At 47.8% G+C, this 16,168-nt stretch overlaps 1 protein-coding gene across 3 annotated transcripts in view; it reads right to left on the bottom strand.

Annotated features, from left to right (window-relative positions):
• The window catches only part of ANP32A (acidic nuclear phosphoprotein 32 family member A), a 42,334-nt gene that overhangs the window by 14,392 nt on the left and 11,774 nt on the right, over positions 1–16,168 (bottom strand). Inside the window, exon 1 of one of the 3 annotated variants that reach the window (XM_055277982.2) lies at positions 4,361–4,423. The exons of the other annotated variants lie outside the window; for them this stretch is intronic. Coding sequence (XP_055133957.1) covers positions 4,361–4,408 — 48 coding nt within the window. The 5' untranslated portion in view covers positions 4,409–4,423. Of the gene's footprint in view, positions 1–4,360; positions 4,424–16,168 lie in introns of those variants that run through there. 3 annotated transcript variants of the gene reach the window in all.

The raw sequence follows: 16,168 nt of genomic DNA, 5'->3' as shown, positions 1-16,168 counted from the left end.
GAACCCTATCTTTTATAAACACCAGTGGTTTCTTGGAGTCTTTCTTGTACCCAAGACAAGCATAAGCCCCTGAGAGGCAGGTCAGCTGTGCACACTCCCCCTGACCTGACTGACCCAGTGCTCTGCATGCAGGTCTCCAGCCCTCTCCACATGGGACACGCCCGCGACACTGTTGGCTGAGGGGACACGGAAGAAACAGTAAGCCAAGGTCGGGGTCCTTGCCAGCAAGAGGTGTGGTGGCCAGCTGGGAGGAGACAGCCACCGGTAAACAACTCAGTCCAGTGTGCCAGGTAGCAGGACTGGGGCCGGGCCAGGGTGCATTCTTCAAATGCCTCTACCAGATAGAACAGGCATGCTAAAGGCAGACGAGGGGGACCCAGAAGGACCAACAGAGGAGATACACTATATCAAAAGCCAGGACTGGCTTACAGGGCCCAGCATAAAATGAAAAACACGGAGCCCCTTGCTTAAAAATTATTAAGAATTCCAAGACAGTGACAGCAGCGCATTAAACCAAGTGCATGCTGCACGGGTCACATGCCTGTGAAGCTGGCCCTGATTAAAGTGGACAGTTTGGGCCTGAAACAGAGCCCTTTGAAGGACAGGACCAGAGAGAAGGAAGCTTAGAGTAAGAACTGCTCCTTCTTTTTCTAGTACTTCCTGAGGCAACATGGAAAGCTGGACAGAAGGCAGGCTCTCGAGTCTTGAGAGAACTGGCTCAAGTTCAATTTTTCTTCTTTTTAGCCCAGCTTACCTTTCTGAGCTTCCGTTTCCTTTAGTGACTATAATGTCCATCACCTAGGGTTGGATTAAATAAGAATGTACTTGGAGCATCCCCAGCTTGGAAAAAGCCACTTGCCTTCCCCTTTTTCCACAGCTATCTTTACTGTTGTGTACAGTCAAGGCACAAGAATGGAAACGAAGGGCAGGTTAGCAGATTTGAGTCAACTAAGCTGTCTGTACGGCTTCCTTACAGTAAATACGAGGCCTCTTAACCTGTTGGGGAACCAGGAATGGTGTGCTTAAAATCAACCCCTTTGGATTTTTACATCCACACCTTGTTTTGTTTTTCACACTAACCCTGACCACCTTGATTTTCTTTTCCTTCACGGAGCAAGAATTCAATAAATATTTGTAGCTTTGGTTTCAACCTTGTCAGTCCCTGACCAATTTGGTTTTCAGGTTCCACTCTTTGCACACAAGAGAAGACTCATATCAAATTGACCCTGTGTTTTTTGGTGCTCGTGGGTTTTAAATAGGTCAGCTTTTAAATGGGCCATCCCCTGTTGCAGATCCCATTTCAGCTAGAAGGCCAAACTGTCTGAGACACCAAGGTTTTAGACTGGGGTGATAGATGCTTGTGATTTTGTTGTTTTAACCATAAAATCGATGGTTTTGCTGAACAGCCAGTGTGGCAAAACCTACAGAAATCAGTCAGGTTCCATGTTGGGGAAAAGTGAAAGCTCTGGCAGAAAAGTTAGACATTTTGAAAGCTAGAAGGGCCTTAGGGATCTCCTAGGCCAGTGGCTTTCTACATTTTACACCGTGGCTCAGTACACACATTTTTATGTGTATATAGGCATACACAACTGAAAACAAAACTTAACACTTGCAATTACTTTCTTATGTTACTTAGAACAAAATATGTGTAACGTGACCTACAGTCTGCAAAACTCTGGTGTAGGTCAGTTCTCTTTTTTCAGAGGAAGAAGAAAGGCCCAAAGTTGGGCCCAGAGTCACTGTGAGCTGGGCGATTCATTTCCCTGCAGCACACACCACCACCAGGCATCAGAACTCACATCCCCAGTGGAAGACCATGGAATTAACAGATCACCCGTGTAGCTTTCAAGTTTCTGCTAACAGAAGGCTATTCTGCAGCCTCAACAGTAGCAGACCCAGATCTCCACACCTCTAGAAGATCTTTTAAAACCTTAACTAGGGGTAGAGTCCCCTATTACTTTAAAACAAACAAAAAATCTCCCCAAGAAAAAAGCATCCATGTCTCTGATTTTTTTGTTGTTGTTTGTTTCCTACAATAGAGCTCTGAAGGCAGGCGGGGAGCACATGGCCCGGGGAAGTCGGTGACGCCATCCTTATTATTTTAGGGAGCCAAGGAACACAAGCTGAGGCGCGCTGCAGCGGTAATTAAGCTGTCTGCCAGGGCCCCGGCTCATAGACTAAGCCACCAGCGCGGGGAGGGCCCGCATTAACATAAACCCTGTGACTTGCTCCTGCACCGCCTGGAACCGGCTTCCTCTCTCTCCTCCCGCGGGTGTGAGAGGGACTTGGGTTTCTGCTTCACCAAAGCAGAGGAGCTGGTTCCACCGCAGATGTTCCTCCAGCCAGAAACACAGACTCAGAGCAGTAGTCCGCAGGCTGGGGTGGCTGCAAGACCTGAGTTTTAGGCTTGCCAAATGGGCCTGTTTAGCTGGTGAATCCTAGCTGGGCCCCTCCCTGATATTGTTCCTTTGCTTCCTCCCCCTTAAACCTCCTTCCTACCTTCCAGCTGGTATAGACTCCACATCAAGGACCTGTTAGTTCTACCTCTTGCAGGAAGCCTTCCCTGACTGCCCAGCCTCTAGCCCAGGCCTGTCTGGTTTAAGAGCGTGTATAGCTCTTAAAAGTGTTCACAGAGGAGCAGGAACTATTTTGGGGTCTGAAGAAGGAGGGGTTTTGGGTCTAGCTTTGCTGGGGTATGGGAGCTGCAGTGTGGAAAAGGGGAGATGAAGGTTTTAGAACTGGCAGGTTACATGACCCAGTGAAAATCTTACAGACTCGACTCTTTTTATTTTGAGACAGAGTTTTGTTCTTGTCACCTGAGCTGGAGTGCAGTGGCGTGATCTCGGCTCACTGCAACCTCTGCCACCCAGATTCAAGCAATTCTCTCGCCTCAGCTTCCCAAGTAGCTGGGATTACAGGTGCCCACCACCACGCCTGGCTAATTTTGTATTTTCAGGAAAGACGGGGTTTCACCATGTCGGTCAGGCTGGTCTTGAACTCCTGACCTCATGTGATCCACCTGCCTCCACCTCCCAAAGTGCTGGGATTACAGGCGCCCACCATCACGTCTGGCTAATTTTGTATGTTCAGTAGTGACAGGGTTTCACCATGTTGGCCAGGCTGGTCTTGAACTCCTGACCTCATGTGATCCACCTGCCTCCACCTCCCAAAGTGTTGGGATTACAGACATGAGCCACCGCACCCAGCCGCAGACTCGACTCTTCTAAATGGTTGTTCCCTTCCTACCTTCAGTGGATGCTGGAAGACTGAAGAGGTAGGTGCTGGAGGACTGAAAAGGTAGGCACTGGAAGCAGAGTCCCAGCAGGTGGTGTGTGAACAGTAACCAGGGAAGAGAAGGAAAGGGGGCCAAGATGCACCAAGCTGTAGTGCACAGAATGCTTGTCAGGCACTCTGATGACCTGGGCTTTGGTCCGCCTTGCCGCTAACTTGCTGTGTGCTCTTCGGGAAGTCACTACCACTCCCTGGGCTTCTCCTAGTCCTCTAGTCCATACATTGGACAATACAGCCTGAGTACAGAAATAAGGTCCCTCTAGTTTCAAAATTTTCTCGGTACATACACTTTGAGCCTGAGTGCCCACCCCACATCCAAACTCAGTCACTGTTCCCGAAAGAACGTGGCCAATTTCATGGGTCAAGAGGCCCAGGATTCATCACTGAAGGATGCCAGAAAGGAAATCTGGGACATGGGGCAGTCACCCTGGGTAATGAGTGAAATGGGAAACTCAATCATCTAATCTCTTAAAACATATCAGCACCCCCAAAATAAGTACAACTATATCAATTTGTAAAATTAATTACAACAAGTTTTTAAAAACCACACATCAGGATATAAAAACACCCCCCAGAGGCCCCGGGTGCTGGGTTCCGAATGTGGGAGTCCAGCATTGTCCCATCTGATGTCTATCCTCTCACAGGTCATTGAGTGGCCTCCAAGATGCCTGGGGTGGGAGGAGAGGAGAGACCAGGATCACCAATCACTACTCAGATCCATGAGCTGACAATTCGGTGATTCATAACACAAACCACAGCTGTTCTTGATCTTATTACAGAGCCACAGCACTGCACCCATGCAACAGAAAAGCCACAGAGAATGAAGACCAAGGCCTAGAGAGCAAGGAGGGTAAATCCTGCTCAATCTTCCTAAAACGCTGCTTTGATCACATCACATCATGTCTCATTACTCCCCTGTCCAAAAGCTTTTAATGGCCACAGGGATCAAGTGCAAATCCAGAGTAGGATTCCCAGGCCCCCACCCATCAGTGCTCCCTGGCAAAACCCCTGTGCTTCCTCCCATCTCAGCCCTCTGCTAGCCTCCCTGATGTGCAGCAAAAATAATGACATCACTTGGCGTTGCATGTTGCAGTTTACACAGTGCTTCCCAGCTCATAGACAACGGAAATTTTACCCCTTCTGTCCCTCCCAGGCAACCTGCCCCTGTCCACCAGGGCCCTGAATGCTGCTGAAGGCCAGTCATTCTTCCTCCTATTTCTCCCCCAACATAGCCTTGCTAAGGTCTTAGGTCTCAGTGCCACCCTGGTGCCCTCCCCAGAGGGGGTGGCTTTCAGTAAATGCTTGCTGAATGGCCAAACAGGCTAGGGGAGGGGTTGGGGTGTCGGTGGGGAATGGCTCTGGAGAATCATCTAGATTATAGAAGGCTAACCCTTTATTCACTTTCTGAGGCAAAGCTCCCCACTAAAACCACTCTTAGAAAAATCAACTGTCCCAGCTGACAGATACGGTTAATTCTGGCTGTGAAATCAGATTGGGAGATTGAAGCCCAGCTTGGCTGGGACAGCTTGTGGACTGCGGGAGCTGTCTGCTTAGGAAATCCCACTGGAGTCTTTGGGGAGCAGCCCAGGGTTTCTGCCTTAGAGTCCGGGATGGACCCTGAGTGGAGGAACTGTCAGCAAAATAGAAGTTAATTCATTTCCCCAGTGTTACTATTCAGAGACCCAGGAGCTGGCAATTCAAAGTTTCTGCCTATTCCAGCCCCCAGTATAATCCATCTAAGAAAACATGCCAATCAGACTCAGAGGCCAGGACACATCCCACAGCCGTGGTGTGAGTGTCTGCCCCATTTTCAGATAGCTTTTAAAAAATGCTTCAAAGAACTAAAGGACCTCGTCAATGCCACTTTTGGGGAACCACTGTATCTAATCCAACTTCCCTAGCAATTGACGAAGCTGGGTGGAAACTAACTCTGTGACTCACCCAAGGCTACACAGTTACTCCACTGTAGAATCGAACCTTAGGCCATTCTCTCAAGACTCCTAACTTAGGGCCCACGCCCTCAAAGTCACAGGACTCTCCATCCTCCTTGAAGCAAGAGGAAAGAAAGGTAGAAAATAAAATTAGCTGTTAGGAAGAGCCCAGACCTGAGCTCAGTCCCTGTTCTCCCCTCCCACCTTCCACACATCCAGGCAGGGCTGCAAGTGGAGAAGAGGCAGGGAAAGCTAAATGGCCTCACAGACGAAACCTCGACCTTGGCCTCCTTCCCTGCCACCTCTATGCAAAATGACAGCAGCATCAGCAATGACAGAAGCAGAGCAAACGCCGCCTCGGCACTGAAGCCCTGTTGTCCAACCACCAATGGGAAATCGCTGATTTGGGCAGAAATGGGAACCAACCAGGCAGAAGAACCTAAGGCTGGGGCTGAAAGTTTTTTCTATCCAAGGCCACAAAACAAATTAGCCAGGGGCTACACATAAGAAGCAATTTAACATTAGTCATTTCTCCCTTAGACAAGTGTGAAATGTGCAGCTTCCTTAAATCTGTAAATGACACATGTATGGCAAAAAATATTAGTGATGCAAGTGCAAGAAATGCTAGCAGTATATGTTAACTCCATATTTCTAATTGGAAGGAGGATTAATACAAGAAATGGAATGAGGGAAAGCAAGGAAGCTATGGGGAACTGAGGGGCTGCTGGAAGGAAGGGGAGAGGGAGAGACAGACACAGACACAGAAAGACACGACGAGGGAAGAAAGGAGTTAGAGGCTTGGCAGGTATTGCTGAACTTCCAGAGTTCCATCCTCTTCATCTGGGTTTGGTGGTAGAACTTTACCTACACTTGTTGTTTTTTAAAAAGGGTGCAGGTTGAGTTCATTGTTGTTCACAAGTCTATGGCTGCTTTAATCTCAAAATGCTAAAAAACAAAAACAAACCCCAAACCAAAAAACTATGAAGAAAGTCAGGGAGGGTCCACATGACTCGAGACAATGTAAAAAGGAACTTAATGATTTTAGTCTTCATCAGAGGCTCATGAAGGAGGCTTCTACCATGGCAGCCAATACAGATGAGCCATCGAAGGCTGTGCTGATAGGAACACGTGGGATGGACCAGGGCTCCTTGGTCAGTGTCCCAAAACACTCTGCACTGACAGGACTAGACCTGAAATTCCAAAATTTGAAGAACAAATTTGAGGAAGGCAACCAGAGTAGGAAAGCATCTGAAAACTGGGATACTAGAAGAACAATTGAAGGAACTAGTGATGTTTAGGCTTGAGGGTAGGGGAGACCATGATCACTATCCCTCTCCACTTATTTGAAGGAATGTCATGTGCGTTTATTGTGTTTTCCAGTGGTTCAAGAACTAAGATCAGAGTGCAGGAATCATAAAGAGACAGCTTTCTCCCCAGTGTACTTTGTAAGAAGGCCTCTAGATCATTATGGCTGTCTTGCAAAATAAGGGGCTGTTCTGAAAATTTGGGAGCTTCCTGTCCCTGTATGAATCAGAAGGCTGTAAGTGACTGTGGGCAAAGAGCTTCATACATAAAGAGTGCTGGATGCTTATTAGATGAATTAATAATATTGTATGATAAAGCCCTGCAAAGAGGGCTCTGAGTCTTTTCCTCTCTTAAAATGCTATGATTTGATTCTTTCTTCTTAAGCATTACTTGCCTTAGGACGCAGCACTGATACAATCATTCAACAGTCCGTACAGAGTATTTACTACACGCCATGCCAGGTACTATGCTAGGCGTTAGAGATACCGTGATAAACAAAACTAGGTGCCTGTCTCACAGATCTACATTCTAGTAGGGGAGCCAAAGAATAAACCAATAAATATATACACATGTATATAATGTGTATGAATGCTGCAAAGAAAAAAAAAAGGACAGAAAAGCACCGGGCGCGGTGGCTCACGCCTGTAATACCAGCACTTTGGGAAGCCGAGGCAGGCAGATCATGAGGTCAGGAGATCAAGACCATTCTGGCTAACACGGTGAAACCCCGATTCTACTAAAAATACAAAAAATTAGCCAGGTGTGGTGGCCGGCGCCTGTAGTCCCAGCTACTCGGGAGGCTGAGGCAGGAGAATGGCGTGAACCAGGGGGGCAGAGCTTGCAGTGAGCCGAGATCGCACCACTGCACTCCAGCCTCGGCGACAGAGTGAGACTCCGTCTCAAAAAAAAAAAGAAAAGGACAGAAAAGCAATAGTGACAAGGGACACTACTTTAGAAAGGGTAACCAGGAAGGCCTATCCAAAGTGAGCTTTCAGCAGAGGCGTAAGGCCAAGTCAACAACTAGGAAGGGCCTTCCAGACAGAAAGAAGGAACAGCCAAGGCAAAGACCCTGAGTGGGTGGCATGCTTGGCCCTATTGGGGAACAGCTAGGAAGCCAGGTGGGTAGGAGAGAATTTGTGGAAGGGAAGGAAAGGAGGTGGCAGCATGAGATTGGGGTGGAGAGAAGGCTGCTATTGGTTACACACCTTTACCCACAGGGGACATTCTGCATGCAACTGGTGATAGGATAGTGGGTTTCACAGGCAATGCAACAAGAATTGCTCAGACCACAGGAAAGTAGTTAAGACCTGAGATCTGGCCATAAGCCTAAGAGTTACCTTGCTCTGCCTTAAAGGAAGAAGAAAAAAAAAAGGCAAAGGAAAAAAGTGAAGGAGAAGAAGCTTTAATCAGGACTGTGCTTGCCCCATGTTTCCAGGTAGAAATGGGCCTAATCTACACCCCGGACATCTCCTATGGGAGAATGTTTTGATTATGGGGGTTTGGACACATGAGAAGTAGTCGGAAAATCTGGCTTGGTTCCAGGCTTTACTGCTTACAAACTGTGTGGCTTTGGGCAAGACTTCACTGAGACTCAGTTTCTTCACCTGTAAAATGGGATGAATCCCTACCAATCCCACCTGTCTCCATGGGACCCAATGAGATCATGGATAAGCCAGGCTGTCCTAGAGGTCACTATGATAAATTTTATAAGCATGTTTCTTACCCAAGACTTTGCACCCCAGAAAACAGAGGTGAGGTATTATGCAACTGATTCCCCCACACTACCTTGCACTTAGCTTTCAATAAATGTTTGCAGAACTGAAAAGCATTAAAAATAACCCGGAAAATGTTCTGCCATTTTTTTCCTTCCTATTAAACTGTAGCACTTTGCCAGAATGCTCCAGAACAGTCTCTCTTCACTGTAATCCTTCACTTTGGAGGAAGAACCAACTGAGTCACACCAGAGGTGTGTGCTCAGAGGATGAACTCTGAGGAATGGGGACAGGAACAAGGCCTGACTCCTCTGGGGAAGGCTCCTTGCTCTCTGTGGCCCCCAACCTTTCTCAAACATCCTGAGAGGGCCAGGCCAGGCCACCAATGGAAGGGACTGCAGACTACCCTCGCACAAGGTCAGGATCTCCTGGAAAAATCCATGAAAGTCTGAGAAATACAATATTCACAACATTCCACTTCAGACTAAGGAGTCTCAATCTGGTCCAGCTGCCTCACCATACAGATAGGGAGGCTAACGCACAGGTCAGTGGAATCGCTGGTTCAAGGTCACCTCTTTTTTTTCCCTTTTCAATTTTTTGACTAACACATTCATTCTCATGGTTTTAAAACCAAAATATATAAGATATACAGTTAACTCTCCCTCCTATCTTATCCTCTGTCTGCCCAGTCAACTATACCACCTGCTAAGCATCTCTCTAGAACATTCACACACATACAAGCAAATTCAGAATCTTATTTCTTCTCTCTTTTATTAAAAATCTACCATACTATACTAATCATTGCCTTGCCTTTTTTTCATGGAGTTTGTGTAATAGAGCACATAAAAACCCTCTTCGTTTCTTATTTGCAACTACATAATGTGTCATCATTTTTCTTAACCAGTCTCTTATTGATGAGTATCTGGGTTGCTTCCAATCTTTTGCATAATAAATAATTTTGCAATATCAATAAACTTGGGCATGTCAGTTTGCATTCACCTAGCTTATTGATAAGAGCTGGAATCAGATCCCATTTCTGACCTACAGGGTGGCAGTCATAGAGCCTCAGAGTCCTATTATCTTATTTATTTGAGACGGAATTTTCTTCTTGTCGCCCAGGCTGGAGTGCAGTGACGCCATCTCAGCTCAGTGCAACTTCCACCTCCCAGCTTCAAGTGATTCTCCTGCCTTGGCCTCCCAAGTAGCTGGGATTACAGGTATGTGCCATCATGCCTGGCTAATAGTTTATATTTTTGGTAGAGATGGGGCTTCACCATGTTGGTCAGGCTGGTCTTGCACTCCTGACCTCAGGTGATCCACCCACCTTGGCCTCCCAAAGTGCTGGAATTACAGACGTGAGCCATTGTGCCCAGCCCAGAGTCCTGTTATCTAATGTCTAAGTTACTTAACCTCCATTCATTCAATACACGCTCCTCAGAACTACTAAATCCCAGGCACTACACCAGGTGCTGAGGGTAAATGATAAAGGTGTCTTTGACTTCTGCTCCCAAAGTGTCCAGCCTGGGAGGGACAAACAGAAGGGAACATTCCAACACACAAGGGCCACTCAGTGTGCCCTGGAAGCCATCTGACCTTTGTAGGCCAATCTCTGTCAGGAAATGGGTGGCCATACCTACACCTCAGAGGTGTTTTAAAAGGTCAAAAAGATAATGCTTGCCAAGTACCTAGCAAGCAAGGACCACACAAAGCTCATGGTAGATACTCAATAAGGGGTAAGCCTCCTCTTATCCCAGAACGGGTCTTAGTGATGGCAGCAGCAAGGTGTTCCAGGCAAAGGCACTGCATTGCCATGCCTGTTCCACAATGAGCAATTCTCTTTTCTTAGGGGAGTCTGGAATACACTGCTACTTATTTTTTAAAGCAGCACTTAAGCCCCTAATTATGTCTTAGCCTACTTTTATTGGAAAGCCATTTGCCTTTCTCCCACATTCCAGACCCTCTTCGGTACCTCTGAGGCACCTGGGTATGCTTCTCACCTGCATGCACAAGCCCTGGTGTTTGATGGAGTGTCAGAGCCACAGGGGAAACCCAGACACATTTCTTAAGACCCTGGCACAGAAAGGCACAGGCAGGCACATGGAAAGTCGCTTTTACTAGGATATCCCTGAAAGTATTAAATAATAAATAGAAAAAAAAAATAGGACAAAAATCATTAAATCCCACACATATTGTTTGGTTTTATGTGCTCTATTTCACAAACTTTTTTTTTTTTTGAGACGGAGTCTTGCTCTGTTGCCAGGCTGGAGTGCAGTGGCATAACCTTGGCTCACTGCAACCTCCGCCTCCCAGGTTCAAGGAATTCTCCTGCCTCAGCCTCCTGAGTAGCTGGGATTACAGGCGTGTGCCACCAAGCCCAGTTAATTTTTGTATTTTTAGTAGACATGGGGTTTCACCATGTTGGCCGGGATGGTCTTGATCTCCTGACCTCATGATCCGCCCACCTCGGCCTCCCAAAGTCCTGGATTACAGGCGTGAGCCGCTGCACCCGGCCCACAATAAAACATTTTTAAAAATCAGAACTTTTGGCATAATCTATTTCACTTTCGCAGGAAAATAAATGTAGCAGATTTCAAGAGAAAGTAAAGTCAAGTCAAGAGTCTAGGGTATTTCCATATTATCACCAAAGTTGCCGGGAGAAGGCTGGGGAGTCAAAGCTAAGATTCCAGGTTAGATGACCTGGTTTTGCATCCAAGCACAGCTCCTCAGTACTACCTGACCTTAGGTTGATTACTTAACCTTTCTTGGTTCCCTCATTGGCACAGTGAGCATAATTCCATTCATCCAGCAACATTTCTGTATAGATTAAACAGTAAATATGGTGCCTGGCACATTGGGATGAACAAACAGTTAAAAACAAACAAAATACATTTTAAAAAAGATATTACTTTTTCTATTTAGTACAAAAATGAAAATCTAGTGTCTTCCCTTGTTTTCTGAGATGGAGTCTCGCTCTGTGGCCAGGCTGGAGTGTAGTCGCGCAATCTCGGTTCACTGCAACCTCTGACTCCCGGGTTCCACTGATTCTGCTGCCTCAGCCTCCTGAGTAGCTGGGATTACAGGCGCCCACCACCACACCCAGTTAATTTTTGTCTTTTTGTAGAGATGGGGTTTCACCATGTTGGCCAGGATGGTCTCGATCTCCTGGCCTCATGATCCACCTGCCTCAACCTCCCAACATGCTGAGATTGCAGGCGTGAGCCACTGCACGTGGCCATGTCTTCCTTTTAGAAGCTCCAAGAAAAACATTAGGCATGAAATTATCCAGCCCTCATAATACTGGGAAACTGTTTTCCTAACAGGCTAATTAATAAAGTCTTACTTCAACCAGAAGCTCCTTTCAAATTGATGTAGGATGCCTGCTTCTAGATGAAACTATTGGCCAATTATGGCTCAGCCTGGTCCTTGGGAGAGGTGGGGTCTGCTGATGTATTTGTGACCTCTGATTTAACTGTGGGCTTCTCTCTCCCTAAAATAAACCCTGGGGGCCCTCTGAGTCCTGCTTCACCATCTCTGGTTGGAGGCATCGGTAGGGTCTGTCCAGCCTCCATTCAAAAGCATCTAACCCCCTAAACCAGGTCCAGATGGATTCCAGAAATTACTAATGGGGGTCCTCCAAGAAACACTGCTATTTCAGAAACACCAATGGAAATTCCACTCTGACAAGACAGTGACAGCAGCTGGTGGTATAAAATTGGGCAGTGTCTCTGCCTAGGCAGGAAAAACACCAGCTCCAGGTAGTCAGCCTTTGCCTTACCTGGAGGGCTGATCAACCGTTACAAATGTGTTTAAAACTTCTACCCCCTCCCCACACCCAGCCACGAGAAAATAAATTTATTATTTTTAATGAATGCAATTTGGAAGTCTAAATCTTTCAAAGGGCTGAGTCTTGAGGATAATAAAACACATTCTGGGATGAAAAGGCAGAGGGCTAGAGCCCAAGGCTGGTGTGAGCAGAGCAGTGGCCAGCTATTACACTTGTCCTTCTTGGGTATAATTTCATCTTTCCCATGAATCGCTCCATGAATTCACACCTTAAGCTCACTGGGCCTTAGCTTGTTTATTGGGAAGAGGACTTCCAGAGGTACTTCTAGATCCGATATCCTAAGTTCCAGCTCATGGGGTCAGAAGCCCAGTGTAAGGCACTTGAGTGCTCAAATGCCACCTCCTCAGAGAGGCCTTCCTGGACCACCCATCTCCTTTAACACAGCTTTATGGGTCTTCGTGGCACTCATAACACCAGCAGCCATGCCTTTGCTTGATGGCTTACTACTGACTGTCTCCCCCAGCGGAACAGAAGCCCCACAAGAGCAGCATAGGTGATGTGTCTGTCTAGTTCCTAGAACAGAACCCAGTACAGAGTCGGCATTCATCAACGTGTGTGGAATGAATGAATGAATGAATGAGTTAGCCAAGCCAAGGGTCAACCAGAAAGACAGGGATTCCAATCTTGCACCTTCACTTGCTATCTGGGCACCTCTGGGTAAGCCACATAACCCCTCCACAGTATTGTGTATTTGCAGAAACCACCCCCATAACTCTGGTTAACATCAGACAGTAGTGGCCAAGTGCTGCTCACCATCAGGCACATTTGTGGCAGTAATAAGCCTCCTGGGGCTAATAAGCCATTTGCTCGATACAAGTCTGGTTTCTGGTACAGTGGGCGCCTCTCAGACCAAGATCCACATCTTGCTGGAGTGTATGGCCACTGGTCAATCTCAGAGGCACATTCTCACTCCCACATCCAACCTTGCCGCTCCTGATGATGACCACACTGGCCGCTGGAACTGAAGGAAGACTCCTGAATGCCTACACATGCCAACTGCCTGCCCTGAATGAAGTACCCTTTTGGCTTTAAGAGGGCAGTCAGCATTCCATTTCTGCTCCCACTACTCCCACCCCAAAGAGCAACCCTGGAGGGCTCTCCTCTAGGAGAAGCTTTCCCAGACTCACAGACCACACCTAAATGCACAGACACACCAGGACTTTTAACCAAGACACAGAAAGGCATGTCTGCAACAGAGCCATAAACTAGACAAGGGCTAAAAAGAACAGAACTGCTCATTATGGCTTCAGGCCAACCTCTGCAGATAGGCTTCATCAGGCCTACCAGAGACAGCTGAAAGCTTCACAAAGTACATGCCTGCCCAGTCTTCAGAGGCCACAACCAGGGTACACCCAAATCTTCATGGAGAAAGGAAGACGTGCAGAAGTGGAAGGAATGCCTGGGTGGCTGTGAAGGCCAGTTCCTGGCCCTCCATATGGAATAGGCCCCTGTGCCAGAACAGACAGGCTACTCCCACTGGCAGCCAGGCAAGATGCTGGAGAACCACATCTGCCATCATCACAGAGCTCTTCTATGTCCCCAGCTGCAGGAGAGTCACACTGGGCTCTGTACACCCTCAATGCTGCCCTCTGGCAGGGGGTATGGACATATAAAGGAGCACTGACCAGACAGAGAGAAAGCCACAGATGCACACCTAAGCGAGTGCTATTGGACTTGGCTGAGAGGCGAACGCTGCTGCGTGCCCTGGAAGTCCCCAGAACTTTTACCTTTATGTCACCTGGGTGGACACAATTTGCTGCCTTTCTTCCAGTGAGTTGAGGAGGGCTTCCCAGAAAAGGAGACCTCTCAGGAGCTGTATGAACGAAAGATAAAGGAGTGGGAGAGGCTGGCCCAGAGTTCTGCAGCCAGAAGGGGAGTTTAGAGGCAAGAAGGCTAGGGTCACAGAACAACTGCTACAGAAAAGGTGAGCCAGGGCAAAAGCCCCCACCCCAGAAGAGGCCTGGGGGCAGGGGATGCCTGCAGCTTGGCTGGTATCCCTCCTGCCTCACCTCCACAAAAAACTGGGGGGAGTCTCTCCTTTGCCCAGAGCCTCCCTGCCCCTCCTCTCCACTGCTTCAACAGCTCCAGGCGAGGCCTCCTCCTGGGGCAGGCTGAGACAGCTCTTCTCAGACTTGCTCCCACCCCAGCAAGCACCTTCTGGAGAGGGGCTGACTCCACCCCACCCCCACCGCTGACCAAACAGCTCATTCAAGCCCTGACGGGTAGAATTTAACCTTCAGGGTCCATCTACAACACATAGCTGGCATAAACAATATTTCTTTCGGTCCTAACAAGCTCTGGGAAGCAGATTATTCACCATTTCACAGATGTGGCAACTGAGGCTCAATGAGGTGACCTGCCAACATCCTCAGGCTCAGCAGTTCTCAAGCACTACTGCCCACTGTACCTGATTGCCTGGGTCTGCGCCTAGGCCCCCGCCCTTTTACAAAAGGTCCACGGCCTCTCAAGAGCTGGACATGAAGGATGGGCCGAGTCCAGTCTTGATCAGTAATGCCCACTTGACACTCCCAGGAGCAGCATCCTGATACATGTAAATGAAAAATTCCAAGTGTGATGAGCAGAATGTGGTTGTGTGAACAATCCCATGGTGGTGGGGATGTGGGGGGCAGGTCAAGGAGCGGATCCCTGTACCCCAGCAGATTAAATCCTGCAACCAGGAGGTTTCTCTGTTTCATTTTCCTCTAGTTTCCACTTAGTTACTTCTTCCTACCTGCTGTGAAGCTCTGCACCCTGCTCCATGGGGTGGTTCCCAACGGTGCTTTAGAGTCCCCTTTAGAGCTTTCTAAAAATACACAGACTGGGGCACCACCCTCAGAGACTGACTCAGTTCAGGCAGAGCCTGGGTATTGCTTCAGATGCTCCCCTGGCAGTTCTGATCCACAGCTGGGGTTGAAATCTGCTTTACTAACCACACACCTTCTTCCCTGCAGTGTATGTGCTATGCTCCATCACCCCAGCTCCACCACAGGAGCCAGGCACCACCATCCTCTATAAACACGCTCTTCTCCCCTACCCAGCCCAGGATACAAGGACTGGATTCAAGAAATTAAATTTGCTACAAAAATACTTACATAGCATTTATACAGCTCCCTGTCTCACTCTGGATGCTGGGCACACAGGCCATGTCAGTGGACTCTCCTCACCTGTCCATTCAGTTACACCACTTAGGCCTGCCCATGAAGCCAATGGCTAAAGTGAGAGTTGGTTACATAAAGTGAAGATGTGTCCCTCCTCCAGATGCATGGTCCCTGAAGAAATCTGAAAGTAATTCCTCTAAATTTAGAATGACAGGCCCTTGCCTCCACCCTATCACCCCCTGCACACACACATGCATACACACATAGTTCTCACGAATTCTACAGGAGGCAGCAGAATTCAGAAACCTAGCACTGGGCGCTGCTGGCTGCAGAGTCCCAGCACAACTTTGCTGAAATCTCTCAGCAAAGAGACTCTGCGGGCCTCTCTCTTTCAAGCTTCACTGTGCACCTCTGTCTCTGCCCTTCCAGCCCACAATCCTGCCTCTCACTTGTTCCCCACGCCAAGATAACTAGGAGAAAGCCACCTTCCCACCCACCCTGATCTATGGCTGATGGAATCCTTATTGTAGCTGCTTCTTGGCCTCTCAGGACACGGGCAGAGAGAACCTGGAGGTTTACCTCTGTGGGAACCCAGGGGTGACTGGAGGGGACTTGCGTGGATCTGTCCACACAGCCTAAATGAAGAGCACCAAGCTGACACACGGCAGTGGAGCCTCGATTCACGAAGGATCTCGGGCAAGCTAGCTTATTATATTAAAGGGGGACTGTGAATGTCCCCCACCCCTACTCATCACACACTGGGGCTGGAGAGATCTTAACAAGCAGTGTCTGGGAAGGTATGAGCATTTCTTTTACAGAGTGAACTTTAGTAACTGAATTTAAAATAAAACAAGCAATTAATTAGAACAGTAGTCTTTTATGTGGACTGCCCAAGACAATCCACTGGGATGCAAGAATTTCAGGACTTTTTAGATTTTTAAACGTATCCTTTTTAATTTATATTTTTGGCGTTACATTTTATAATGC

Source organism: Symphalangus syndactylus, chromosome 5, assembly GCF_028878055.3.
Source record: "Symphalangus syndactylus isolate Jambi chromosome 5, NHGRI_mSymSyn1-v2.1_pri, whole genome shotgun sequence".
Lineage (NCBI taxonomy): Eukaryota > Metazoa > Chordata > Mammalia > Primates > Hylobatidae > Symphalangus > Symphalangus syndactylus.
Note: the sequence above shows the minus strand (reverse complement) of the source record. Positions and strands in the feature narration are given on the sequence as shown.